Here is a 23,361-nt window from a genome sequence, read left to right as displayed (position 1 = left end):
TCATCATCATCATCATTGTATGACCGACTGAAGCATAACCTGATAGAAGTGAATCTACCGTGTAGGAAAGTAGTGAGTACTCTATGACCGTCGATGCGTCTGTTACACAGCAATAGAGTAACTAGCTTCTCCGCTTAATGAGCACCTACTCCAGTGACCTAAGTTACACCTTACTCTCTCCATTTGGGTATAACGGAGCTACCTACCTACCTAGGTATATTCAACTGTCCTTAATATTTACTGTCCTATCCTCCTATAAACCTCTTAAAAAACAAATAATCAACACCTCATTATCGCCAATAAAGAAAAAAAAAAAGAGACCATCACCATGACTTCCAAAAACTCCTTAGCCCCCGTCAAGAATATTCCCGTGTCCTATGCCACCTGCTCCATCGGATGCAAGCCCTCCCACACCCTCCCTCAGAAACTCGAAGCCATCGCAGCTGCTGGCTTCACTGGCATCGAGCTCTCGTTTCCGGATATCCTCGACTACGGCTCGCGAATTTGTGGCCATCAAGTAGCCAGCGACAACTTTGCCGAATTGCTCACGGTAGCGGGCGAGATAAAGAAACTCTGCAATGCGAACAATCTCCAGGTGATGATGTTGCAGCCTTTCAGTAATTTTGAAGGATGGAAGAGGGGGTCGAAGGATCAGGAAAATGCGTGGTTCAGGGCGAATGGGTGGATAGAGATTATGAAGGTTGTAGGAACGGATTTGTTGCAGGTATGTACATACATACACTACTCTCTATACAATTATTATTATACTTGCAAAAACACGAGAGATGATATTATTATTTACTGCATGAATGAGACTTGAATATATATATGCTAACAGGGAACATCGTTTATTATTATTCATAGGTCGGATCATCAGACTCTCCTCCTGAGAAAATGTCCGGGAACCGCGAAGACATCATCCAAGACCTGCGCGATCTCGCCGACAAGCTCGCACAGAACAACTTCCGCATCGCCTACGAGAACTGGTGCTGGTCGACGCACGCGCCCACCTGGAAAGACGTCTGGGAGATTGTCAGGGACGTCGATAGACCCAACGTCGGGCTGTGTCTGGACACGTTCCAAACGGCCGGAAGCGAATGGGGGGATCCCACTACGGCCTCGGGTCTGATCGAATCTATCCCGCGCGACGAACTTGAGAAACGCTGGCAGGAGAGTATGGACGAACTTGCAAAAACTATCCCCCCGGAGAAGATCTATCTGCTTCAGATCTCCGATGCGTATAAACCGACAAAGCCGCTGGAGAATAAGGAGATCAATGGACTCAGACCGAGAGGAAGGTGGAGTCATGATTTTAGACCCCTGCCGTATAGTGGTGGGTATTTGCCGATTGAGGATGTGACCAGGGCGGTTCTCAAGACTGGGTTTAGGGGTTGGTTTTCTATGGAGGTGTTCGATGGTGGACCAGAGGGGAAGGGCAAGGATTATGAAATGCCTGATTTTGCGGCGAAGGCGCAAGATAGTATGCAGAGATTGATTCAGGCTTCGGCTCCGAGGTAGATGGTTTCTAATTCGTGGGATATGGGAAACAGATTGTGCTAAGCAATTAGTAAAAGCGAATGAAAAATCAATTGTTCACACGTACTACGTATTTGGCGTTCGGGGGGAGGGGGGTGTAGTCTTTATGGAGTTACTTCCTGGCTGCAAATTTTCCTACTATTCGTGCAGCTAGGTAGTAAGAGAGACGATGAACCTAGCTAGACCCACTGTGATTGACCAGATCGAAATTTATAGCAGCTTGGAACTATTTCTTTGGGTTTGCTAGGGTTGAGACAGATTTTGGTCTTGGTGTGGTCATCGGAGAATAGATGGTATAGTTAGTTAGTAACATATGTTATGTAATACCTGAATATGTGTTTCCCCTAGGGTCATCAAAAAAGGCCCAGGCAAAAGCAGAATATAGAAATGGGCAGGAATGATAGCCAATACACCGTATTGCGGAGTATCAATACTAATATCATGGATAAACAATGCAAGGTAATACACGTGCTCCATCCCAGATTCATCAATGAGGGAACACTTTTGTTCAGAGAAAAGTCGTAATTTGTTGCGAAAGAAGACTGCCTCAACTGTAGCTACGCGTTGCTCGGATACGCAACGCTGTACGTCGGAACGAATTCCTCTTTGATGGAACGCAGACTGACGAAGCGCGATAGAATGTTCGCACTTCCAGCCTTATCGTTGGTGCCGCTAGCTCGGGCACCACCAAAAGGTTGCTGGCCCACGACGGCACCTGTGCTCTTGCAGTTGAGGTAGAAATTGCCGGCGGTGTTGCGGAGCGCTTCTTCGGCCAGCCGAAGGGCCTCCCTGTCCCGGGCGAACACAGATCCGGTAAGTCCATACTCCCCAGTCTCGTCGATAGTCTTACAGATATCAGCGAAGGCGGAGGACGGAGAGTCATCGTAACTATAAACAACAAGAATGGGGCCGAACAGCTCCCGGGAGAGCAGAGGGTGGTTGGGGTTCGTGGTCCGGTAGACGGTGGGCTGGATATACCAGCCCTTAGATGAGTCGTAGGTACCGCCGGCCAGCAGTTCAAGCTCCGGGTCGTTCTTGGCTCCCTCGATGACACTGGCCAATTTGTTGAATGATCCCTCGTGGATCACTGGACCGCAGAAGTTGGTGAAGTCGGATGGTTCACCGACCTTCAGTTTTTTGACTTCGGCAACGACACCCTCCAGGAAATCGTCAGCAATAGATGACGCAACGTAGGCCCGCGACGTAGCACTGCACTTCTGGCCCTGGTACTCGAAAGCCCCGCGGACTGTCTGTACAACAGCATTCTGGATATCGGCGCTCTTGTGGATCAGGTGGAAGTTCTTGCCTCCCGTCTCACCGACGATACGGGGGTAGCTCTTATACTTGCCCTCTGCTGTACCGGTGGCGATCTTTCCATACAATGAGCGGAAGACATTGGTGCTCCCAGTGAAGTGCAGGGCGGAAAACTCGGGGTGGTTCAGGACAGTGTTGGTTACTTCCTCAGCATCACCAGGAACGAACTGGATGACATTTTGGGGCAGACCAGCTTCAAGAAGAATCTGATGGGTCAACCAGTTGGCAGCAACCGCTGATGGAGATGGCTTCCAGACAACCACGTTGCCCATCAGGGCGGGGGCTCCGGCCAAGTTGCCTCCAATGGCAGTGAAATTGAAGGGACTGATAGCGTAGACGAAGCCTTCCAGAGGACGGTACTCCAAACGACTGAGAATGTTAGAAGTCTTGTTCACTTGCACAGTACTACGGTCCTTGGGGGGGCAAACTCACTTCCAGACGCAAGGGGAGTTGTGTGCAGGCTGCTGCGAGTACAGCTCCTCGGCATACTTGACACCAAATCTGTTATTATCGTCAGTAGGATGAGCGCTGCCAACATATATACTTCTCCTGGGATGACTGACCTCAGGAAATCGCACAACTCCGCCGCAGCATCGATCTCTGCCTGCCAAGCGTTCTTGCCTTGACCGTGCATGGTCAGGGCCATGATCTCATACCGGTACTTTGTCGATATCAGATCCGCAGCCTTGAGGAAAATACTGGCGCGATCGGCGAAGGATGCAGAGGCCCATGATTTCCGTGCTGCCAGAGAAGCTTCGATAGCGGCCTCAACATCGGCAGGGGTCGCATTGGAGTAGGTAGCTAGCGGTGCGTGTGAGGAGGGGTTTGACTGTGTCTGAATGGACGAACTCTTAATCTGTGAAGAGTCAGCATATCCTGTCTCCTATAGAGAGTATTGTTTCCATGGAAAACCCACCTCCTTTCCCCCAATCACCAAAGGCACATGGATAGGGGCGTTCTGTTTGACAGTAGCAAGTGCTTGCTCGAGGGCCTTTCGATCCGGCGAGCCAGGAGCGTAGTGTTTCTATCTCGACCATGTTAGCATACCTGATGTTCCTTGCAGCTAGATTATCACGTTGAGCTTACGTTTGGCTCATTGTCGATGCGTGGCACCTTGAAGTTGGCCAGCGACGCGAGACCCCGCCTGCAAGGAAAGCTGCACGAGATTGCTTGGAATCTCGACAGCGGCGCTGCGGCGTTGAGCGATACCACAGATCGCATCTTGGTGGACGTCTTCCTTCTTTATCTCTAGATGGGCAAAAGAGTCAAATATTACACCGAACAAGTTCTGTGTAGCCCCGGTTGTCGACAACACGTCGTGTTCCTGGATGCTGGACGTAGGGATGCCGTCTGCTAGTTATCACAGGTACTTAGATAAGTACCTAACTCAGCACCGACAAGATAAAGCAAGTAGAGCTGAACACAGCGAAGACAACAATTTAAAGCGCACTGGAAAACCAGCAGTACTAACGGAAATCTTTCTTGGCCGCAGAAGCTTCCTCTCCGCTGAGAACCACGTTCATCATCTACCTAGGTAGTTAGCAAGATAGATCCCAGAGCGATAAGATAAGTATCGCCCGGAGAGCTTGCCGGGCGGAGAGAGAACACACCGGGCCGGCTGCTGCCGGTTCGCCACGGAGAACATACATACATACATACATACATACACTAAATACAACACCGGGGAATGAAAGGAATTATACCGGTAAATTCTGCTTTCCTATTACTCTATAGATTCCTCTGGCTCATCCAGATGCGACCGTGCACTGGAGATGCGGATACTGGGGTCCCCGCATCCTCCTCGCAATCGCCTGGGGTAAGTAGTGGAGAATGGCGGATTGGTAGATCTAATGGTTGTTGATGGGGGAAAGAGACGCCGTTATTTGAAGAAGATACCATACTATCTGGATAAACAAGATCCTGCACTCCGACTTTTATCGTGTTCCATGACAAGTATGGTAGTGCAGTTCCCAACAATGGTAGTGGATTCGGTGGATCAGTGACTTTGTTGCCTCAGGCAGGAACTTTCATATTCTAGTTATACAACGACCACAATCTGAAAGGTCTGCAAGCATAAGCTGGGATATCAATGACAGAATGTTCGAATAGGATCCAATGTGCATCTGCGATTGCTTCGAAATTCACGTCTATAGGGCGTTTAAATTCGTTGCACTTGAGAGCGTGCAACTATATACAGATTCATATACAAATACTTTTAAAACATCTCTACAGCGTACAAACATAAACATGAAAAAAAAAAAAAAAAAAAAAAAAAAAGAATAAAAAGAAAAGAAAATGTATCGTCTAAGGCCCTTTTACGCGATCCAGAACCAGATCTTCTCTAGCCAATTTCGGGGCAGTCTCTCCACGTCGTCCTCGCACAGCCGATCCATCTCATCCTTTCCGGAAAAAATATCTACCTCTGATATCTTCACCATCCATGGCGTCCGGTACCACGCCTTGTGGCCGATATAGAGAACAATGAAGATAGCGAAGCCGATATATGAGACCAGGAACCCGGACGCAGTGAATTGTCCCGGGAAGAATACGGCGTAGCCGTTGGTTAGAGCAAGGAGAGACACGATGAAAAGAGCGTAGTATGTGCTGTATGGCTGGAGGGGGGTTTTGAATGGTCGAGTGTGCAGTATGCCGTGAAACTGCATTGCCCCGCGGAACCGCTGTAGTGGCTATTAACATGGTTGTTTCTCGAAAGAATCGTGAGGGATATATATCTAAGCAGCAGGGAAACCTACCAGATAAGCGACCAGGAGGACAATCCAGGAGATAAAACCTCCAACGGTTGTGATGTTAGTGAACCAGTAAAAGACGGTTGCTCCGGAATCAGACACGTTGAGGTACGAAATGCATCCAATGGCAAATGTGAGCAGCACCGAGACGTAAGGGATACCTTTGCGGTTGCAGCGCGCGAAGATCTTCGGTGCCTGACCTGCACAAGCCAGGGAATACAGCGTTCGAGAACCTGCAAAGAGCCACGAGTTGCCCGAAGACCACGCTGATGTGAGGATAGCGGCGTTGATAACGTGATTCAACCCCTTGATGCCAGCGTTTTGGATCGCGATGACGAATGGACTGGCACCGGCGCCTTCACTACCACTCGCAATACCTGACAGGAGACTCTTATCATTGTATGCCACTGTGACACCAATGACCAGCGATCCGAGGACGTAGAAGGCGACGAGACGGTAGATGAATCTGTTTGTCGCCTTGGGAATGTTGCGACGAGGGGATACCGCTTCACCGGCAGCGGCTGTGATGAGCTCTGGGGAGAAAATAAAAGAGAATCCCGATCTGATGAAGGCCGTCCAGAATGCAAGGAATCGGCCGGTATCTCCTCCCACCATGTGTGGATTAAATGCACCGGGATGCTGCCAGTAGCGAAATCCAAGTCGATCGTGGTTAGGGCCACCGCCGAAGAACAAGACCACGCCCAGGACGATCAGTCCAACAATGGCAATAATCTTGATAGACGCAAACCAGAACTCTGCCTCGCCGAAAAAGGACACAGCAACGACGTTCAGAAACAGGATCACTGCGGAAAATCAGACAAATTCTGCCCAGAGAGTCATCCTGAATGCATACCGACAAGAATGATCGTGATCCAGGCCGCCACTGGGACCTCGGTCGTCCAGTACTGGATAATCAATGCTGCGGCAGTGACCTCTGAGGCAATCAACATAGAATACGAGTACCTGTTTGCAGTGTTAGGCTGGTTCTGCTTGCTAACTCTGTGCATGTTAATATCTCACCAGTAATTGTACCCTGGAGACCAGTCAGTCGAGTCATCCGGTGAAGACACGCTACAGATGGCTCCTGGACTTACCAACTGCAAATGCCAAACTTGGCTCGGTAAACCTGTTGACAAAATATGGAACTGAGACTCCCTGAACCGGCAGGTATGTAGACATTTCACCCAGCACGTTCATGACCGCCCACACGACCGATGACATGGCAATATAGCTCATGAGCAAGGGGGCTCGTCCGCAGTCAGCATCCCGTGGCATCGTGTATCGGATTTTCCACCAACTCACCTGGGCCGACAAGAGACAGGGTCGCTCCCGATCCCACAAACAGACCCGTTCCAATACATCCTCCCAGCGCCAGGAATTGGATATGGCGGCTGGTCAACCCTCGATGCGTCTCGCCCCGGGGGATATGATTCACCTCGCCCTTGATGGACTTGGAGTCAGTGTGCGCGACAACATTTGTTGCCTCCGCCTTGGCTTCCTCCAGCTCCTTCGGAGAGCCACTCATGGTGTTCATACAATTTTTCTATTTCTGCTCTTTTTCTTTTCAATGGTCCACGGCGACTAAGTATAGAACGACACAGCCGTGACGGGCGAGAAATGTCTTTCTTGCAAGAAGCAGCCTTCGCTTAGCCGGGTTATAAGGCCTCACGCAGGACCCCAGGGCCATACGCGGGGAAGCCTTGCGCGGCCGTGGCCGTGGGCAGTAAACCATCGCGTGTCTTGGCTCTGGAGATCGTTTTGGTAGAGAATTTCCAGAACGGGAGCGGCCATTGGCCTCGGGGTATATTAGCCACGGTTACAGTCTTGCGTCTCCGCTGATAGGAACGTGCGCGCGGGGATTTTGAGAGAGTTCAGGGCACAAATGACAATTGCCTATGACAAACAGCTTGCACTGTAACTAGTTATAACTAGTATAACTATCTACTATCTACTTAGTGAGATGATAGATCTACCCCCAGCGGAAAAGAACACGCACTGACCGTGACCGGCATGCAGCCGGTTACTTACTTAGCGAGCCGGCTCCCACAAGCGTTGCCGGTTTCTCTATACATATAGATAAAAAATAAAATTAAATAGAGTAAAGTCGGTCTCGGTCTCATCTAGCGAATAACAATCACTCTCTGTTTGCAGCTTGGCCTGAGCGGAGCGGAAACATTTCTTAGACTGTCGAAAGTCGAGACAGACAAGCAATCCGTAAGTTTACTTATCGAGACTGCCCGGGCCGGAGAGCGACTCGACGTGCACCGGGAGCGGGATGATAAGTATATGCAGGCTGCGTTATCTCCCGGCCTTCTGGACAATGGCTCGCTCTTAGAGTAAACTGATCAGATAAGAGTGGCAAAGAAATGGTTGGTTGTCATGGAATCTTCTTCCGCTGGTGACCGTACCGGTCGGGGTGGGAATGACCGGATGATGCAAAACAAAGAGGCATGGGCTACACGGATATGACGAGTATATCATCGAATCTTCTGCCCATTTCACGTAGTAATTTTGTGTATCTCAACTTATCTATGGCTTCGATATAAATCTCTATCCGCAAGGGTCATCGATAAACGTCAAACATCAAACACCAGTCGCGTGGGATTATCACAGTCCCTCTTCCCAGCAGATATTATTTATTACTCGAGTAGCGATGAACCGTCCGCCCCGCCCGTTGCGGACGCTGCGAGTCAAGTCCAGCACATATCCTAGGCCGAGACGTGTGAGCAATACGGGCACTTCTCGATCCCCGGTCGTCAGTACGCCGTCGACAGCTTCTATAAACAACTGCCTGCAGCCGTCGTCGGAGAAGCGAACAACGGAGTCACCGCTGGCAGTGCTCCCCCTTTCTACGGTTCTCCGATCCCTGTTGATCCTCTCGATTTCCTCATCTCCTATTCTCTTGAAGCCATGCATCCGAGCATTGTCTGCCCTAGCCCATCCCAAGACTCCGGTTTTAGATGTGGCGAAAAACCCAGCGCTCAACTGGATCATTAAGAACACGATTTATAAGCAGTTCAATGCCGGTGAGAACAAAGTTGAGGTTCAGAGGTCCATCCAGGAAATGAAGAGTTTAGGATACAGAGGAGTCCTTTTGGGATACGCTCGTGAAGTTCTAGCTGGAGAGAATGGCGGTAATCTCGTGGACGAAAAGGCTGCTCGAGAAGAGGTGGATACATGGCTGCAGGGAACATTGCAGACTGTTGATATGGCTCAGGAAGGAGACTTTGTCGCGCTAAAGTAGGCATCACCATACTACTGTCCTGAGGTTGTGCCGTCGTGACTAACGAAGTTTCCGTTCAGGTTTACCGGTATGGGAAATCAGGCTTTGAGCCTGCTTCGGCAGAAATTACCTCCTTCGGAATACATGGACGAAGCCATCCGCTCTGTTTGCGATTCCGCCATTGCCCGTGGTGCGCGCTTGCTTGTCGACGCTGAGGAGCAGGCCGTTCAGCCTGGTATCGAGGAATGGATCATGACTTATCAGAAATACATCAACTTAAAGACCCCTGGTCGGGCAACTCTATACGGCACATACCAAGCCTACCTGCGGTCTACACCCGCCACTATTGCTAGGCACCTAGAGATTGCTCGTCAGGAAGGCTACACGCTGGGTGTAAAGCTAGTGCGTGGAGCATACTTGAAGACCGAACCTCGTCACTTGATCTGGGCTGAAAAGGAAGAAACTGACCGCTGCTACGATGGTATCGTCGAGGCTCTGTTGGCCCGACGATACAACGATGTCCTGAAGCCTGCTTCCGATGAGCACACTGTCAAACTACCCCCTGTTAATGTTATCATCGCTACCCACAACCAGGACTCCGTCCGAAAGGCTCACTCCATCCGCCTGCAGCAGGCCGCACGCAGCGAGCCTCGCGTGGAACTCGCCTATGCTCAGCTGCAGGGTATGGCAGACGAAGTCAGCTGTGAGCTTCTCCAGGGTTTCCAGAGCGCTGAAGCTGGCACCACTGTAGCTACAACAGAGTCTCCTAATGTCTACAAACTTCTGACATGGGGCTCTGTTAAGGAGTGCATGGGATTCCTGTTCCGACGCGCTGTAGAGAACACTGAGGCTGTCGGCCGGACAAAGCAGTCGCAACTTGCTATGGCGCAGGAGTTGCAGAGACGTGCTAGAAAGGCACTAGGTTTCTAGACTTAAAAGTGCAGAGAGAACTTTTGTTCAATAATTAATAAGATATCCCTTTGTTCATTAGCAGGTTTTTATATATATATATATATACATAATCTTAAAATATTGTCTGCGCATAAAGCAAATACCAGGTAATCTGTCAATTATCTGTTTGCAGCAGTCTGGTATATTTTAGAATAAATATATCGTAGTTAGTTGAGGTTGCTTAGATATGTAATTTTGCGCCCTCACTAATTTTATATATGCTGAGAAAAATGAACATATATTTACCAGTCATTACACTTGAGTGGTCAAATACTAACTAGTGTTACTCAGTTTATCTATGCTCTATAGAGAGAATAACCCTTGCACAGTAGTAAAAAAGAGGCAAAGAAAGGGGGTAAGAGAGAGAGAGACAAGCTGTAATTATATCCAACAGAATTCAAAAGTACACCGTGGCAGCGCAGTTATTTAAACCTGAACCTTCAAACCAGCCGCAATCTGTGACTCCCTTACTGAATCCATAATAACATCAAGATTTTTCTCTGCCGTATGCCAACTATTTTCAATAACCGCCTTTGCCTGTGCACTCCGTGGCTCAAACACCGCTTCAAACGGCATTGGACACTGCACAAAACCAGATGTCATCGCCATATCATCAACTTCCTTGACCTTTCCTCGTTCATCAACTGCGTGTTTGATATTGAATCCCCAGAGCACTCGAGCTATGAGAATGAACAGCGAATTTCGTGCGATATGCCTGCCAGTGCAGATACGACGGCTGTATCCGAAGAAATTAACAAAACGGGGTTTCCTATCGGGGATCGTAGATTCTTCAAGCCATCGCTCAGGAATAAATTCAAGTGGTCGTTCAAATGCATGCTCATCCAGTGCCATTGCCCACGCCAGCCACACAATAGTGGCTCCTTTAGGGATGCGATATCCCATATAATTATCCTCCTGCAAGGTAGCGTGTGGAACGCCGCCTGGGATAATTCCGCGCCATCGTAGATTCTCCTCGACAATGGCAGAGATGTAAGGTAAGTTCTTCTGATCTTCGAAGGTAGGGAGCCTGTCAGGCCCTACTACCTCATCTAGTTCTTTCTGCGCTTTGGGGATAAACCCCGGATACGACAAAGCAGCCAACACGAACATTCTCATCTGTAGTTGGGTAGTGTCAAGGCCGGCATCAGCAAGGATTCCCACATTATAGGCTAATTCGATCTGCGACATGGTAGCTGCTTCCTTGGACTTGGAAAATTCTTTGGTCCAATTCCAACTTTTGCTAGCAAAGCCAGTGCACATATTGCCTAAATGCAGATTTTTCTCAAGTTCATAGAACTCATCACCGATTTTCTTCCAGGGGGCCAGAAATCTCGGTAGATAATTCAAGATAGGCACAGCATCCACGATCCATGTACCGACACGAGCTGCATATACAAAGTTCTGCTGGACTCTATGCGCATCCTTGAGCATAACCTCATCGCCTGTATGCAAGCGCGTCCCATACGCAAGTCCATAAATCACGCTTGCCGAAAAGCGTTCGAACACTTTCGTGAAGTTATTCGTTGAGAGCAGGTCATGCATCGATTGCCTGCTCTCGAGATCCTGGACCGGATGATACGTAATGGAGGCCCTAGGACTAAGCACCGGTGCATCGAGGCGTTGGTGAAGTTTATACCGCTCATTGTAGCGCCGGAAAAGTAAATGCAATCCTTTGGTTACGTTGTTCGCCATCACCATCTGAGGACGGTCACTGTATATGTGCCCTCTCTTTACCAACAGATCTCGTGCTATTGTAGCATCACCAATCATGATGACGGTATTATGGCCAAATTGGGCGCTGATTATGGGGCCGTATCGTTGAGTCCATTCTCGGAATGTCCGCCAGGGAAGCTCGGCTGGTGCTTGGTGGAGGTTTCCGATAAGTGGAAGACGAGGAGGGCCTGGAGGGAGTTTGCTATCTCGTATGCGCTCGTAAATTATTCTTAGAAGAATGAGGATAATAGGAAATAGGACGATTAGGTTGAGCGCCATGGTAGTATCTATGCCTTCGATATCCGGGAAGAACAGGACCTGTATTACGCAATATCTCGATAAAAGTGCAATTAGAGTAGGATACCCCGATGCAATTTTTATTATTATTTTCAAGAGGTAATCGGAGCTCGCTGCAAAATTCAGCTATGAAAGGCGACTCCTTATAATAACCTCCAATAATACCATCAAGCTGCATCCTAAGCCGATTGTAGAAATTATCGTGTGGGGCAGTATTATCCTGCCATTACTCTCACGTCCGAGTATACGACACGTCAGTATCACGGAATACGAACAGACAAGGTATCTAACAGGCCACCGGTAACTAACTACTCGTATATAACAAGGCTTCTAACTCTTAATTAGACTATATTCCCGCAATCACACGCATATGCATGCAAACTGCAGACGACAGCTGAATTGGAATAGCTTAACGACGCTTCATATACGTTAGTACAAAAAGAAGGACCGAATATTCTCTTTATCCAATGACACTGTACATATTGATCGGCTCCATCCGTTGCGGTGCAGCACTAGTGCAGATTTGATAGCCCTGCACTGCATATCAGACGAGCTGTCGCTCGTAATGCCTGTCTTTAAGATCATCATGATTGGAAATATACCCTACCTGTAGGTTTCTTACGAACTCGGCTAGAAAGGAGGTGCAATGCGGGGAAGGGAAATGTGTGATCGTCGGAAGTGGTGGTATAAGGTATTCTCTGTAATCAAGGCTTAACTTCCGGCGAGGCGCAGGCGACGCCTGTGCCCCTGGTGACCTCCCATGAGGTATAGAGACGTGCTGTGCTAAGATATGGATTTATGTACATAAAAGGTGCAACCGTAGAAAGCAACTCAAGGAAGCAATGGCATTAGCAAGTTGTCTAGGACCCCTCCCGACATGCAGAAGGATTCTAATATAGTATACGCGTGTATGGATTGATCTAGCAGGCGTCGCAAAGTGCCCTACTGATTTGTCGGCGGAGCATTGGGCTCCTTGTGTTTATCCCGGGGGCAAGGCCCGGGTGGAGGATTCCGGAGGCCGAGGCCGAGCCAGTTGAATAGTATTACATCGTAAAGGCTATTCAAACTAATCATTCATGAATTGCATCCATCGAGTGTCCGCCGTGGATGGGTGGTCTAGATCGCTTCCAAGGCCTTGCTGTGTATCCCCTTCGAAGCATGGAATGGCGTTAAACTCGCCTAGCTCCTGCGGGAAATTAGATACGAACCCTTCGAAAGCAAAGGTCGGCATCGACCGCGAAGGTGGTGAAACTGAGAATTCAGTGGCGTGTGGGTCCTTGGGATCCTCATTTGCATGAGAGGGAGTATTGATACCAACGCCTAGGACAGAGGACAGTTCTGGTCCCGATGTCGCTCGGACTGTGTCGTTGGGTACCTGGCCGTGGATTGCAGCAGCAGATATCGCAGGTGATAGTGGCCCCGTCTTCCAAAGCATTTCCCAGTTCTTAAAACGCTCGTACCCAGAATCTGCGGCCTCATTGCTTTGCCTCTGCATTTGGTCCCACGAATCCAAACGACGGATGGCGCGCTCGAGAGCCTCAATTACATTCACAGCAGACCTCGCAGACCCAACACCCATAGACATGATCTTGATCAACCCCATCCCTGTCTCCAACGCATTTCGCAAACGATCCGTTCTTTTTGTGAGACTCTGCGCTAAAATGACGAGGAGCGCAGCACGGCACGAACTGAACTCAGTATAAGAGGCGCGTGCGAGGCCAGTCTCGTCACGCAAGAGACGGCACAAATCTATGATTTCGAGGGCTGCTTCAACGCAGTCGGTGACCAAGGTCGAGCGCCCCTTAGAGCGAGCGGTTTGGGTCTTCTGTTGGGAACCCGTGGTGATTACGCGATTAATACCTTTCATGTTGCTGAAGAGAAACGGTCGTCCGATAAAGATCCGTGTCAAACAGTAGTCTAGTCTCAAGTGTACATTCGAACGGAAGTGGCCACTTAGAGGGTTTAGATCCCGGCAATATGTCTCCTCTGGAAGCGTCGCCCACCACTCCATAAGCTGTCTTCTCCGGGTTAGAAGTTTGTCGAGACAGTCCGATTGCTGACCTTTTCGGCATCTTCGCAGGGAGGATCTGAACAAGATTGTTAGTATATAATCACATATGCAGCAGGAAAGTGCCGCATACATTTCGTTCGCAATATCTGCGAGCCGCAAAGTCAACTTAATCAACGCGACCATGTTAGTATAGTTGGAGAGCTGTCCAGATGGCCGCAAACTCGGAAGATCCACTGGAAATTCCGCGTCCACGTCTTCTTGTGACATGGAAGAAGGCCTTCCATGGAGAATACTGATACGCCTATAACTTTGTCAGACAGTAAAGGAAACCTGAACATGAAGGCATTACGCACTTCTCTATCGTGTATGCAGTCCAGAATACCCGATTCCTAACCTCAACCATTCTTGAATCTAGGCCCGGTCCGGTATACTTCCGGTGCATCCCGTTTTGGATTGCCATTTTTAGCGCGAGCCCATAGTAAGTATAAGAGAGGCCTGAGGTGTCGAGGGGTAGTAGATATGTCCCAATGAGCAGACATGCCTGGACACTCCTGACGGACGCCGTGGTGATAATATCTGGTAGAAGTTTGGACGCAAATTTATAAAATGTAAGCCCGACTTCGTCTTCCGAGAAGCGGTGGTCATCAGCGGAATTTGGGTCCACAACCTTATTCACCTGCTTTGGCGAGTCCATGTGCGCAAACTGCGTACCGATAGCCAAGACCATCAAGATCGCGCAGACAGAGCCTGCGTCCTTCGAGGAAAGGACGGCTGGGTTGGTATAGCAAGTGTTCACTTTCTCACACAGCCAATCCTCTTCAACATAGAAATTATTAGTTTGCGCATATTTGAAAAACGTTTGCACTAAGAAGTCCGCGACATATCGTGGCGGAAGGCATGTTATCGATGCGGACACGAGAGCTGATCCAGACTGCAATTGCGTCGATCGCCATGTTTCCTCAAAGTGATCTGTTTCTGGTGTATCCTTTACACAATGTGAGCAACGGTTAGCATAAGGGAATGTATCCCACTTACGTCTGGAGCCGATGTCTGCATCCACTCGTCGATTTTCCGTCGAATCTTCATGGAGAAATTTAGATAAGAGAATTCGCCAGAATACTCTGAGGATTATACATCAGCGGGCCTATCTATTAAAACACACATCATTATTTTTCGGGCAGAGATGACTTACGTGTCGTGTTGTCAGGAAGAGCTTTGATCGTAAAGTCCTCATCATCAATCGCCAGGTCTTCCAGCTCATCCAGTTCTACCTGTGTAGCCGGACCATCCTTATCTGACCCGCGATGCTGGAGTTGGAGGTCCTCAGCAAACCTCTTTAGTGACTGAATATCAAAAGAGATATTTGGAACATAATGCGCCAAGATCTCTTCCATGTACCGCACCCGCTGTGCCTCTGTGACATCGTCACGACTGAGGCTCGCTGTGAGTTCTAGGCTCCTAGGGGGATGTTCAGCATTCACAGTATTCAAATAAGAAGCATCCACTTACCGATCAACAGACGCCCTGGAAGCCCTATCTCCGTGGTCCGGAAGGGTGTTAAACACGCATTGACGTTGATAACGAGAACATCGCCGACACGGTACACCCCCTTCACATTTCTCCTTTACTCTTCGACACCAATCGCATCTGGATGGTTCGTTTAGTTCCCTGTTCTAGATATGTTCCAATCAAGGGCCAAACGCAGGGGACGTGCACGTACGCTCGCACAGCTCTTTTGCGCTTCTCTTCCGCCACGCGGGGCCGTTTCTGACGCCCCGAACTGGGTGTGGGCTCATCCATTTGGCTTCTTATGACTTAGGAAACCAAAGCTAGATGTGTCCGAGAGGGGGATTTCCCAGTCTCCGCGTCTATCTCATCCCGACTGGAACCGATAACACACGACAGTGATCGTACTCGAGGTAAGCCGACATCTTGGCGATAAGCGCGATAAAGTGGAGTCTTGCCGCCGAACCCCGCAAACTGCCACATTCCGTGCGTGTAACTAAGTAATAGCCGACGATAAGCGAATATTCCTGCGATTTATCAATTTGATTTGTTTGCTGCTTTGCTTCTAGTAAATATCGTATATCCTTACGTTCACTTTTTCTGTCTGCCCATTATTGATGTTTTGTGGGCAATAGAGCCCTGCGAAGGTCTGCAGCATTCAGTTGTTGGAGATTAGTGAGCAAGCGACGAATCTGCGTATTCCAGTATAAATTGAATACTAAGTTACTGTACTAACTACCAGGTATCTACTACTGCTTACTAGTAGCTATACAAGCTAGCTCTGTCAATGTACCACAGAAAGATAGATTTACCGAAAAGTGTCAAGGTTCGGGCTCGTAGGCAGTCAGGAACGAATAGAATCAAGTGGTTAATACGCAGGCTAGCTACAGGATCTCTGTCCATCAGGTTCAGACAGTAGAACGGGCTAGTGCAGGCAGGCTCAATAGACAAGACGTAGCTCGAGGAGCTTGAATCAGGATCGAGCTGTGCGATGAAGATATCTATTCGCGAGGCCGCGTAACTAACTCCTCGCTAGCGGTCCCAGCTCCTGGTCAGCAGTTCTACTCCGTGACGAATCCCTTAGCTAAATTCATAAGCTCGCCTAAAAGCCATTGATCTCCGTGCCAATATTCAATTCCCTCGAAATATCCAGCAATTTGTTTGCAATGACTAAGTCCATAATTCCCATTCCCACGCACTTGAATACGACATTAAATCCCGCGGGTATAGAGAGCGCACTCGTCTCTTCCCCAGGATTAAACAGTGTACCAACCTCGATGAGCTGATCCTCAGTTACCTTAGCATTAATGAGCTCCCCGGACTCTTCAAGGCAGGCTTCCTTCGAATCAACATAGATCTTTCCACCGCCTGTGAACAGAGTCTGCGTATCGATCTCCTGCATATGTGGCTTGTACGAACCGATCAACGAAATGAATCGCTGCTTCGACACTTCGCCGCCTTTAGGTTCGAGATAGGAGTATGGAAAGAGCGGAGCAGTAGAAGGTGTGCAGCAAAATATAACATCACAGGCCGCCAGTGCTGCCTGGAGTTTCTCGGAATAGTCAGGTATACCCTCTTGGGGCAAGATTGCCGTAGTTATGCCCGGATAGCGTTCACGTAGTTCTGGCAGGAGAGTTTTCTCGATCTGCTCCAATCGTTGGCGGCCACGATTGACAAATGTAATCTTTTTGACCTCTTGTGGAAGGAGTATCGCCGCCAGTCGCGCATGCCATTCTGCTTGCTTGCCAGAGCCGAAGACAACAATATTCTCTCGCCTCAAAGAGGTGCAGCGGGTGAAGAGAGTCATTGTCGCAAGCGCGGTTCGGAAGGCCGTGACCTCAGCCGCGCTGAGGAGTCCGGTCAGCTTACCATTAGGTGTAAAGATATTAATTACGGCAGCTATATTGCCCCCATCACCAGGAATCGTGACAATTTTAATCCCGGTTGTTGTGTTATTCGAGGAAGGCATGAATAAGGATGTGTCATTGCCCTTGGTGACGATGTGGCTTCGTAGAGGCTGGTGGATCAGCTTTTCTGACTTGTTTGAAGTAGATTGGGCTGAGGAACTGCTGAGAGACTCCGCGAGGACATTGAGAAGACGCTGACATTGCTCCTGGGTTAATGATCGGAGGAGACGTGAGAGATCACCTTCTGGAAGGAGACGCATGTTGCTTAGATTCGCTCTTCGTAAATTCCGGTCTGCCGCTCTAACGATCCACAGGAAATTGGGATTGTTGCTCTTGGACTCAGGCCCGCGAACCAGCAGGACAAGGGTTAAGCTGTGACTCTAGAATCTTATAAACATCCTAACTGTTAGATAGTATGTTGTAAACATATCAACCCCGCCTGGAGCGATATCGCACTGAGTCTCCGAATCGGCGATGACTAATCTTCATTCCGACTGACCGGCTGAGCGCACCCGGTGGGAATTATTCTTCATAACCATCGGGACACATAGGGTCGTTAGGGAGTACCAGACATACGTTGCATGATTACATGGAGAATTCAGCTAAACTAATCAAGTTATTCTGTATCAGTACTGCAGAAATATATTTATATCTCGCTGAAGATCTATGGCTATACCAAGTGAGAGGTCACGGCTTCAGTAGAGGCAAGCTGCAAACGGTCTCTACTACCCTATACAAAGGGTGTAGAGCAAATAACGGGAAGCTACTATATCTACCGATATAGGATCAAAGCAGACCCGGCGGACACAGGAAATGCTCAAGAGCAGTACAAACGCAGTGCTCTAGGCAGCAGTAATTCAGGATAGAGTCCGTGGGCATAGATAGTTAGCTAATATATTTCGGTACTCTCTAATTCTTCAAGCAATTAAGATTTTATTCCCATATTAAATGCTCTTCCAATATCTTTGCTTCTATGACTTTAGATTCCCATACATTTATGGTAAATAGTAATAATTATAATAGGCAGGAAGCTATTAGAAATAGTTCAGCATTCTGCTTAGGGTAATTAAGTGTATATTACTCTCAAGACATCTATTGTAGTTCGGACGACTTAGGAACGATATGCAATCTTCAAGACCTAGCAATACTCATCGCGCTCAAGAACATCTGCTGGTATGTGGAAAGTAGAACCGGTTCTCTCTTCGGTCCTCTTCTCCCATTGCAATTGTCTCTCCTCGCCTGCAGCATCCAGAGCGGTTACTGAATGACCTTTTAAAACAGGGATAGGTGCGTCTATATACACTTCCTCCGAACAGGGCCATTCCAGCATCAAGATATAAAAAGCATCATTCGTCTGCGTGAACCGGACGCCAATATTCTTCTCACGACTCTCATACCTGGACATAAAAACCCAGTACGTCGTGTTGAAGATAGCTTCTCCGTGAGTATAGATCCATTTCCCTGGCTCACGCAGGTGTTGGACTTCGGCGTCAACGATCGTTCTGTCAGCTTTTAGTCCAATATCCAAGATGAAATTGCCATCCTTGCTAACGATATCGACAAGATTATAGAGACAATAGTCATAGAAGTCAGATGTATCGGCTGCGCGGTGCGTGGTATAACTAATAGGCTGTTTGCCGATCAGTAAGTATTCATCCCATAGCTAGACAGAAACCTCCAATGCGACGTCCCGGACCTCATATTAGGCAAATGTGGTGTCTTAATTACTACTTAAGCCTCCCGTTGCTTTTTTGAAAACGAAGTTCATCGTTATAGGTGCCTTTCTGGGAAATGCTTTATAAGGCTTTACGGCGGCAAGAATCTAGGATGTTGAGAACGCCAGATGGGCTTTGATAAGGGGAGAGGGATCCTACGGCGGCGCGACCAACAACCCACAATGCAGCCTGAAACAAGAGACGACAGAATTCTTGACAGAGCTTTGCCCAGAATTGCAGTGACAACAAAAGCGCTCAGCAATGAGGTCTTGATAGCCGACGGTCAGAGAACAAAACACCCGGTATGGGGCATGTTCGGAAAGATCCGGTGATCTGAATATTAAACAATATGTATCGCCCATGTTTATGTACCAAAGAATATACCATTATTCTTGCAGACATAGTATATGTACCATACAGTGATCCGGAACTCTAAATAAATCCAAACCCAACTATCCTTGTGGATGTAGACGACAACGGGTATTATTATAACGACTCAACAAGATACATATTACCTCACTCAAACAGCAACCGTAGCTCCTCAATTCTTTCTTTCTTCCTCTCCTCATCGCCACCATCTCCACCGATCCTTAATCCTAAGGAGCCAGCGATATTCATCTTCCGCTCCTGAACTTGGAGCATGCGGCCTTCAATGGAATTCTTTGCAATAAATCGTGTCACGGAGACTTCTCGTAGTTGGCCCATTCGATGAACACGATCAATGGCCTGCGCCTCGACAGCAAAACTCCACCAGGGATCCATCATAAAGACATGGTTGGCTGCCGTTAAGTTCAGCCCGACACCACCGGCCCGTAAACTGATCAGGAGTACGTTAGGACGGCCAGGAGGCGCCGATGAGGTCTTAGACATGGCCGAGTTTTGACAGGGCGCTCTCTTTTTATGAGGGTTATCGGGGTCTTCAATGTCCTCCATGTCCTCCTCATCAAAAGTATCGGTCCGTGTGAACTGGGAGAGCACCTCCGCTCGTGCTTTCTGGGGCATTGTACCGTCAAGACGCACATGGGCGATACCGGCCCTTGTAAGCTGTGGGGATATTAAGTCGAGAAATGAAGTAAACTGAGAGAATACGACTGACTTCTCATTTTGAGGCAAGCGAGTGAGATGATCCATAAGCGCGTGGATCTTTGCAGAAGTCTGGGCCGACGGGGAGAAGGGGTTGACACGTCGCAAAGAGATCCGGGGAGCTGGAGATGCAGACGATGGAGGAGTACTACTATATAGATCCTCCCCGGTGGGTGTGGTGTTGGGTGATTTATGACGGACTACTTCAAAGATATCTCGCGATGTGACTGGCGCGCGGCAGGAAAAACACCGTGGAGTTTCTCCTTTGTCCGTCTGATGTCTAATCAAGTCTTGGAGACACTTCTTGCATGCACTGTGCCAGCATGCAGTTACTGCTGGGTCGATCATTGGATCTTCAGAGCAGATGGGACACTCGCCGCCGGCATCGTTTTGGATCTGCCTCAAAGCATGTGCAGTAAACCGCACCATGGATCTCTGATCACCATCGTTTTCAGCTGACTCAGTGGAAGACGTGAAACGATCGATCAGCTCCTGCAAATCCATATCATCCTTAAGCTCATTTGACGCATCAGCCGCAGCTGCAATATCTTCTTCCTCCGCAACAATTGCCTTGTTCCGAGTAAGAATTGGATGGCAGCATGTTTGACGTAGTCGAAGGATCTGAGCGAAGATGGTCGAGTATGACTTCAGCAGCGTTCCAGCCTCGACATTAGTGTTAAACGTCTGCTTGGCACGGGTATAGATGTAGTCGTAGATTTCTCGCTCCTGTTCGGAAAGTTCCACTTCTTCAATGGTAATTTTCCGATTTGGCAGTGGAACGAGGGCCTCTCCATCAGGCGTCTTCATTGTCTTCGTTCGTCGGAGTACCAATGGCTCGAGGACTGTCTGGACAACATTGAGAGCGCGTACATAATCCTTCGATTCAAAAGGAACCGTGATGAATGTCTTCCAAAAGGAGAAGTTACTCCACGGTTCTACCTTCAAATACCGGACAAGACTGAATAGATCCTCTAGCCTATTAACGATGGGAGTGCCCGTCAGTGCCCATCGATGGACGGCTTTCAGTTCGTAACATGCTCTTGCCGACTTGGAGAGCCGGTTCTTGATGTAATGGGCCTCGTCAAGGATGACACGTAAGAATTCGACAGAGAATAAGCCACCTTGTGTCCCAAGCGTGGGGAGTGACGAGGACGCCTGACGGTATTCAGACAACACGACGCCGTAACTTGTGATAATCACATTAGGAGCGTCAGCAGCATTACTCGCGCAGCAGAGATTCCTTAGGTTGACTGCTTTATCAGCGCCGTAGTAAACCAAGGGTTTCAATGTGCCCGGCCGTGACGCCTTGATGGCTTCGCTCTCCCACTGTGCCAGAAGAGAGGTCGGAGCAACGACCAAAGTTGTATGGGGAGCAAGCACCGTGCTTTTCGATTCCTTGGGCAATCGACGGAGGGTATCAACAGAAGCAGCGCCATTCACGGTGTGTTCGTCGGCCTGCAGTCCATGGGAATGGATAAGGCTGAGCATCTCTATGGTCTTACCAAGCCCCATCTCGTCGGCTAGAATACCACCAAGACAATGTTGTTCTTGCACGGGAAATTCCAGAGTGAGCTCGCCGGAGTACGGATTCACGTAGAAGTGGTCTTTTTCGTGGACTTTAGGCAAGACCTTGTCATCCACGTCAGTCACAGGCCATGTATATTCTTCCCACAAGGGATGCATCGAGCTCTGTCTGGCTTGCTTTGCATCTTTCTCCTTTGCAAGCATCCAGTGAAGGGCTTGCTTTTGGTATTTTCGGAGATCCATCGTAAATGTCGGTGGTGGTTCCGCTTCCGGCATGTTGAAGTCAAATGTCTGCGCCTTTTTGTATAGCGTGTCGAGCTGGTCTTCTTCTAGTTCCTGCGTTCCTTCGTCTTCGGACTCATTGGGTGAGTCTTTTGTGGCATCCTTCTTGCTCTTGTCGTACTGTTCCGCCATTTCCGCGGCCCGAAGGAGTCCCTCCTTTTTATGCTTTGCTGTCATCTCGTTCATGGACGTGGGCTCAAGGTTGATCTCGCCAAACAGCTTCACTAGCGCAACTTGACGGAGACGCAGATTCTTCTCCTCTAAACTCTCCTTTTCTTCAAACAAGCCTGTTGATCTGTTATCATCCGCCAGTCGACTAAGCGGTCTTGGTTGGAAGGCTTCTTGACGAAGATAGCATCGTAACTGAAGATAAATGGTGTCATTCACTCGGATCCGGTCGGGAGCATAGACGCAGACACCCTCAAACTTGCAGATCTTCTGGTCAATGAGTGTGGATACCCATTCAGCACTCTCTCGAGGCAGCCGGCCAACCTCCTCTCCCCGAGTATTGATAAATCGCGTCAAGACATCGCCTTTGTTGTTGGTGATTTGCTTCCGCCCTCGAACCTGCTTCATCATCGGCTGGGTCCTGGCACGCTCGATGCCCACAGTCTCGCCATGACGGACAATCCCAGTGCCATTTCTGGTCGCCCAAGCAGCAACTCCAAAGGCACCAACATATCTCAGAGCCGGCTGAGATGGCAAGACTTCTGCACCTTCCACTGCCGTCTCATTTACTTCGGTATCAGGTGGTGCTGGCGGGATTTCCTCCATCTCGGCGTGTACGGTAGCGTCAGCTTCAGGTGCTGACTGGGGCATCTGTCCTGGTACATCCGGTTCCTTCTCATTAGCGGTCTTCCACGATCCATCAAAGAAGATATTGACCGCCGTCTCCATATTGTCGCCAGCAGCAGCTCGAATCTTATCCACCGTATCGCGTGACATATCTTGTCCGACTATATTGTTGAATAAATGCATGTCGAATCCATCTCCTATTTCTTCCAGCGGGTGCCGTGCTGCTGCCGCGTCCACATGTCTGCCATTTACACCGTTGCTCTCGATCCGGTCTGCGGTAGTGGAGTCTCCAAATGTCTCTGCGGCCGCATCTTCAGCAATCTCCTGAGCCTCGTGCGACTTCAGACCGTCCAAGGAGGAGACTGGGTTGTCCACAAGTTTGTCCGTGGACTTGATATCCGCTTCTTCGGGGAAGCCTCGGGGTTCTCCAGACGCGTTGAAGCCATTGCTGAACGGGATCTGATCCTCTTCCTGGACAAAGAATCTTCTCTTCTTAGCGGGCCGTTGATCCCGTTCATCGAGGTGTCCGAAGCTCATTTTCCAAAGGCCGCTTCGAACTGGGGATGTGGTTGATAGAGAGCAGGCGTTGAGGCGCGATCTCTTAATGTCCAAAAGCGAAAGACGCGCCGAGACGCGAAGTCGGCCCGACGTCATTGCGGCCAAAAAAAATAAAGGCGCTGACCAACTCCGACATCGTGAATGATCGGTTGCTTGTTCAACAAGCTATCAATAATTCCCCGCGGATAAGTCGTTCTGG

At 49.0% G+C, this 23,361-nt stretch overlaps 8 protein-coding genes across 8 annotated transcripts; 2 read left to right on the top strand and 6 right to left on the bottom strand.

The window, feature by feature from the left end:
* The first annotated feature begins 47 nt into the window (after window positions 1-47).
* On the top strand, window positions 48-1,653 carry C8Q69DRAFT_471461 (putative 3-dehydroshikimate dehydratase). The gene is made up of 2 exons (XM_028630907.1): window positions 48-724; window positions 865-1,653. Exons 1-2 carry the CDS (start codon window positions 329-331, stop codon window positions 1,516-1,518), a joined length of 1,050 nt encoding a protein of 349 aa, XP_028484413.1. The 5' UTR covers window positions 48-328; the 3' UTR covers window positions 1,519-1,653.
* Window positions 1,654-4,375, bottom strand: C8Q69DRAFT_471458 (Aldehyde/histidinol dehydrogenase). Its single transcript, XM_028630906.1, has 5 exons — window positions 3,937-4,375; window positions 3,767-3,874; window positions 3,414-3,706; window positions 3,283-3,351; window positions 1,654-3,219 (listed from the first exon to the last, which is right to left on the bottom strand). The coding sequence occupies exons 1-5, from the start codon at window positions 4,069-4,071 to the stop codon at window positions 2,094-2,096; spliced, it is 1,731 nt and encodes a 576-aa protein (XP_028484412.1). The 5' UTR covers window positions 4,072-4,375; the 3' UTR covers window positions 1,654-2,093.
* A 765-nt stretch (window positions 4,376-5,140) lies between these two features.
* Window positions 5,141-7,504, bottom strand: C8Q69DRAFT_471455 (amino acid permease/ SLC12A domain-containing protein). Its single transcript, XM_028630905.1, has 6 exons — window positions 6,900-7,504; window positions 6,692-6,844; window positions 6,618-6,630; window positions 6,451-6,560; window positions 5,604-6,400; window positions 5,141-5,528 (listed from the first exon to the last, which is right to left on the bottom strand). The coding sequence occupies exons 1-6, from the start codon at window positions 7,129-7,131 to the stop codon at window positions 5,166-5,168; spliced, it is 1,668 nt and encodes a 555-aa protein (XP_028484411.1). The 5' UTR covers window positions 7,132-7,504; the 3' UTR covers window positions 5,141-5,165.
* A 746-nt stretch (window positions 7,505-8,250) lies between these two features.
* On the top strand, window positions 8,251-9,750 carry C8Q69DRAFT_508127 (proline oxidase PrnD; the record flags this gene model as incomplete). The annotated part of the gene is made up of 2 exons (XM_028632949.1): window positions 8,251-8,837; window positions 8,901-9,750. 2 exons carry the CDS (start codon window positions 8,251-8,253, stop codon window positions 9,748-9,750), a joined length of 1,437 nt encoding a protein of 478 aa, XP_028484410.1.
* Window positions 9,751-9,992: 242 nt separating this feature from the next.
* Window positions 9,993-11,890, bottom strand: C8Q69DRAFT_471451 (putative O-methylsterigmatocystin oxidoreductase). The gene has a single exon (XM_028630904.1). The coding sequence runs from the start codon at window positions 11,761-11,763 to the stop codon at window positions 10,198-10,200; it is 1,566 nt and encodes a 521-aa protein (XP_028484409.1). The 5' UTR covers window positions 11,764-11,890; the 3' UTR covers window positions 9,993-10,197.
* Window positions 11,891-12,608: 718 nt separating this feature from the next.
* On the bottom strand, window positions 12,609-15,779 carry C8Q69DRAFT_303922 (putative C6 transcription factor). Its single transcript, XM_028627183.1, has 7 exons — window positions 15,513-15,779; window positions 15,302-15,439; window positions 14,985-15,250; window positions 14,828-14,913; window positions 14,146-14,777; window positions 13,923-14,093; window positions 12,609-13,868 (listed from the first exon to the last, which is right to left on the bottom strand). Exons 1-7 carry the CDS (start codon window positions 15,590-15,592, stop codon window positions 12,848-12,850), a joined length of 2,394 nt encoding a protein of 797 aa, XP_028484408.1. The 5' UTR covers window positions 15,593-15,779; the 3' UTR covers window positions 12,609-12,847.
* A 408-nt stretch (window positions 15,780-16,187) lies between these two features.
* Window positions 16,188-17,619, bottom strand: C8Q69DRAFT_303919 (hypothetical protein). The gene has a single exon (XM_028627182.1). The coding sequence runs from the start codon at window positions 17,463-17,465 to the stop codon at window positions 16,401-16,403; it is 1,065 nt and encodes a 354-aa protein (XP_028484407.1). The 5' UTR covers window positions 17,466-17,619; the 3' UTR covers window positions 16,188-16,400.
* A 724-nt stretch (window positions 17,620-18,343) lies between these two features.
* Window positions 18,344-23,258, bottom strand: C8Q69DRAFT_508123 (putative DNA excision repair protein; the record flags this gene model as incomplete). Its single annotated transcript, XM_028632948.1, has 2 exons — window positions 18,344-18,827; window positions 19,441-23,258. 2 exons carry the CDS (start codon window positions 23,256-23,258, stop codon window positions 18,344-18,346), a joined length of 4,302 nt encoding a protein of 1,433 aa, XP_028484406.1.
* Between the last annotated feature and the right edge of the window lie 103 nt (window positions 23,259-23,361).

Source organism: Paecilomyces variotii (genome assembly GCF_004022145.1).
Source record: "Paecilomyces variotii strain CBS 101075 chromosome Unknown C8Q69scaffold_7, whole genome shotgun sequence".
NCBI classification, from domain to species: Eukaryota; Fungi; Ascomycota; class Eurotiomycetes; order Eurotiales; family Thermoascaceae; genus Paecilomyces; species Paecilomyces variotii.
Note: the sequence above shows the minus strand (reverse complement) of the source record. Positions and strands in the feature narration are given on the sequence as shown.

Bases quoted from the DNA above. Each gene is read 5' to 3' on its own strand.
- C8Q69DRAFT_303922 (XM_028627183.1), bottom strand. From the start codon at position 15,592: ATGGATGAGCCCACACCCAGTTCGGGGCGTCAGAAACGGCCCCGCGTG. The intron at 15,251-15,301 runs GTAAGTGGATGC...ACATCCCCCTAG, and splicing joins TCCAGGGCGTCTGTTGATCG to GAGCCTAGAACTCACAGCGA. The intron at 14,778-14,827 runs GTAAGTGGGATA...CATTGTGTAAAG, and splicing joins TGCAGACATCGGCTCCAGAC to GATACACCAGAAACAGATCA.
- C8Q69DRAFT_471458 (XM_028630906.1), bottom strand. From the start codon at position 4,071: ATGCGATCTGTGGTATCGCTCAACGCCGCAGCGCCGCTGTCGAGATTC. The intron at 3,875-3,936 runs GTAAGCTCAACG...TGGTCGAGATAG, and splicing joins GCATCGACAATGAGCCAAAC to AAACACTACGCTCCTGGCTC. The intron at 3,220-3,282 runs GTGAGTTTGCCC...TAACATTCTCAG, and splicing joins AACTCCCCTTGCGTCTGGAA to TCGTTTGGAGTACCGTCCTC.
- C8Q69DRAFT_303919 (XM_028627182.1), bottom strand. From the start codon at position 17,465: ATGCGTCTCCTTCCAGAAGGTGATCTCTCACGTCTCCTCCGATCATTA.
- C8Q69DRAFT_471455 (XM_028630905.1), bottom strand. From the start codon at position 7,131: ATGAACACCATGAGTGGCTCTCCGAAGGAGCTGGAGGAAGCCAAGGCG. The intron at 6,845-6,899 runs GTGAGTTGGTGG...ACTGCGGACGAG, and splicing joins CCTGTCTCTTGTCGGCCCAG to CCCCCTTGCTCATGAGCTAT. The intron at 6,401-6,450 runs GTATGCATTCAG...GATTTTCCGCAG, and splicing joins GATCACGATCATTCTTGTCG to TGATCCTGTTTCTGAACGTC.
- C8Q69DRAFT_471451 (XM_028630904.1), bottom strand. From the start codon at position 11,763: ATGGCGCTCAACCTAATCGTCCTATTTCCTATTATCCTCATTCTTCTA.
- C8Q69DRAFT_471461 (XM_028630907.1), top strand. From the start codon at position 329: ATGACTTCCAAAAACTCCTTAGCCCCCGTCAAGAATATTCCCGTGTCC. The intron at 725-864 runs GTATGTACATAC...TATTATTCATAG, and splicing joins TAGGAACGGATTTGTTGCAG to GTCGGATCATCAGACTCTCC.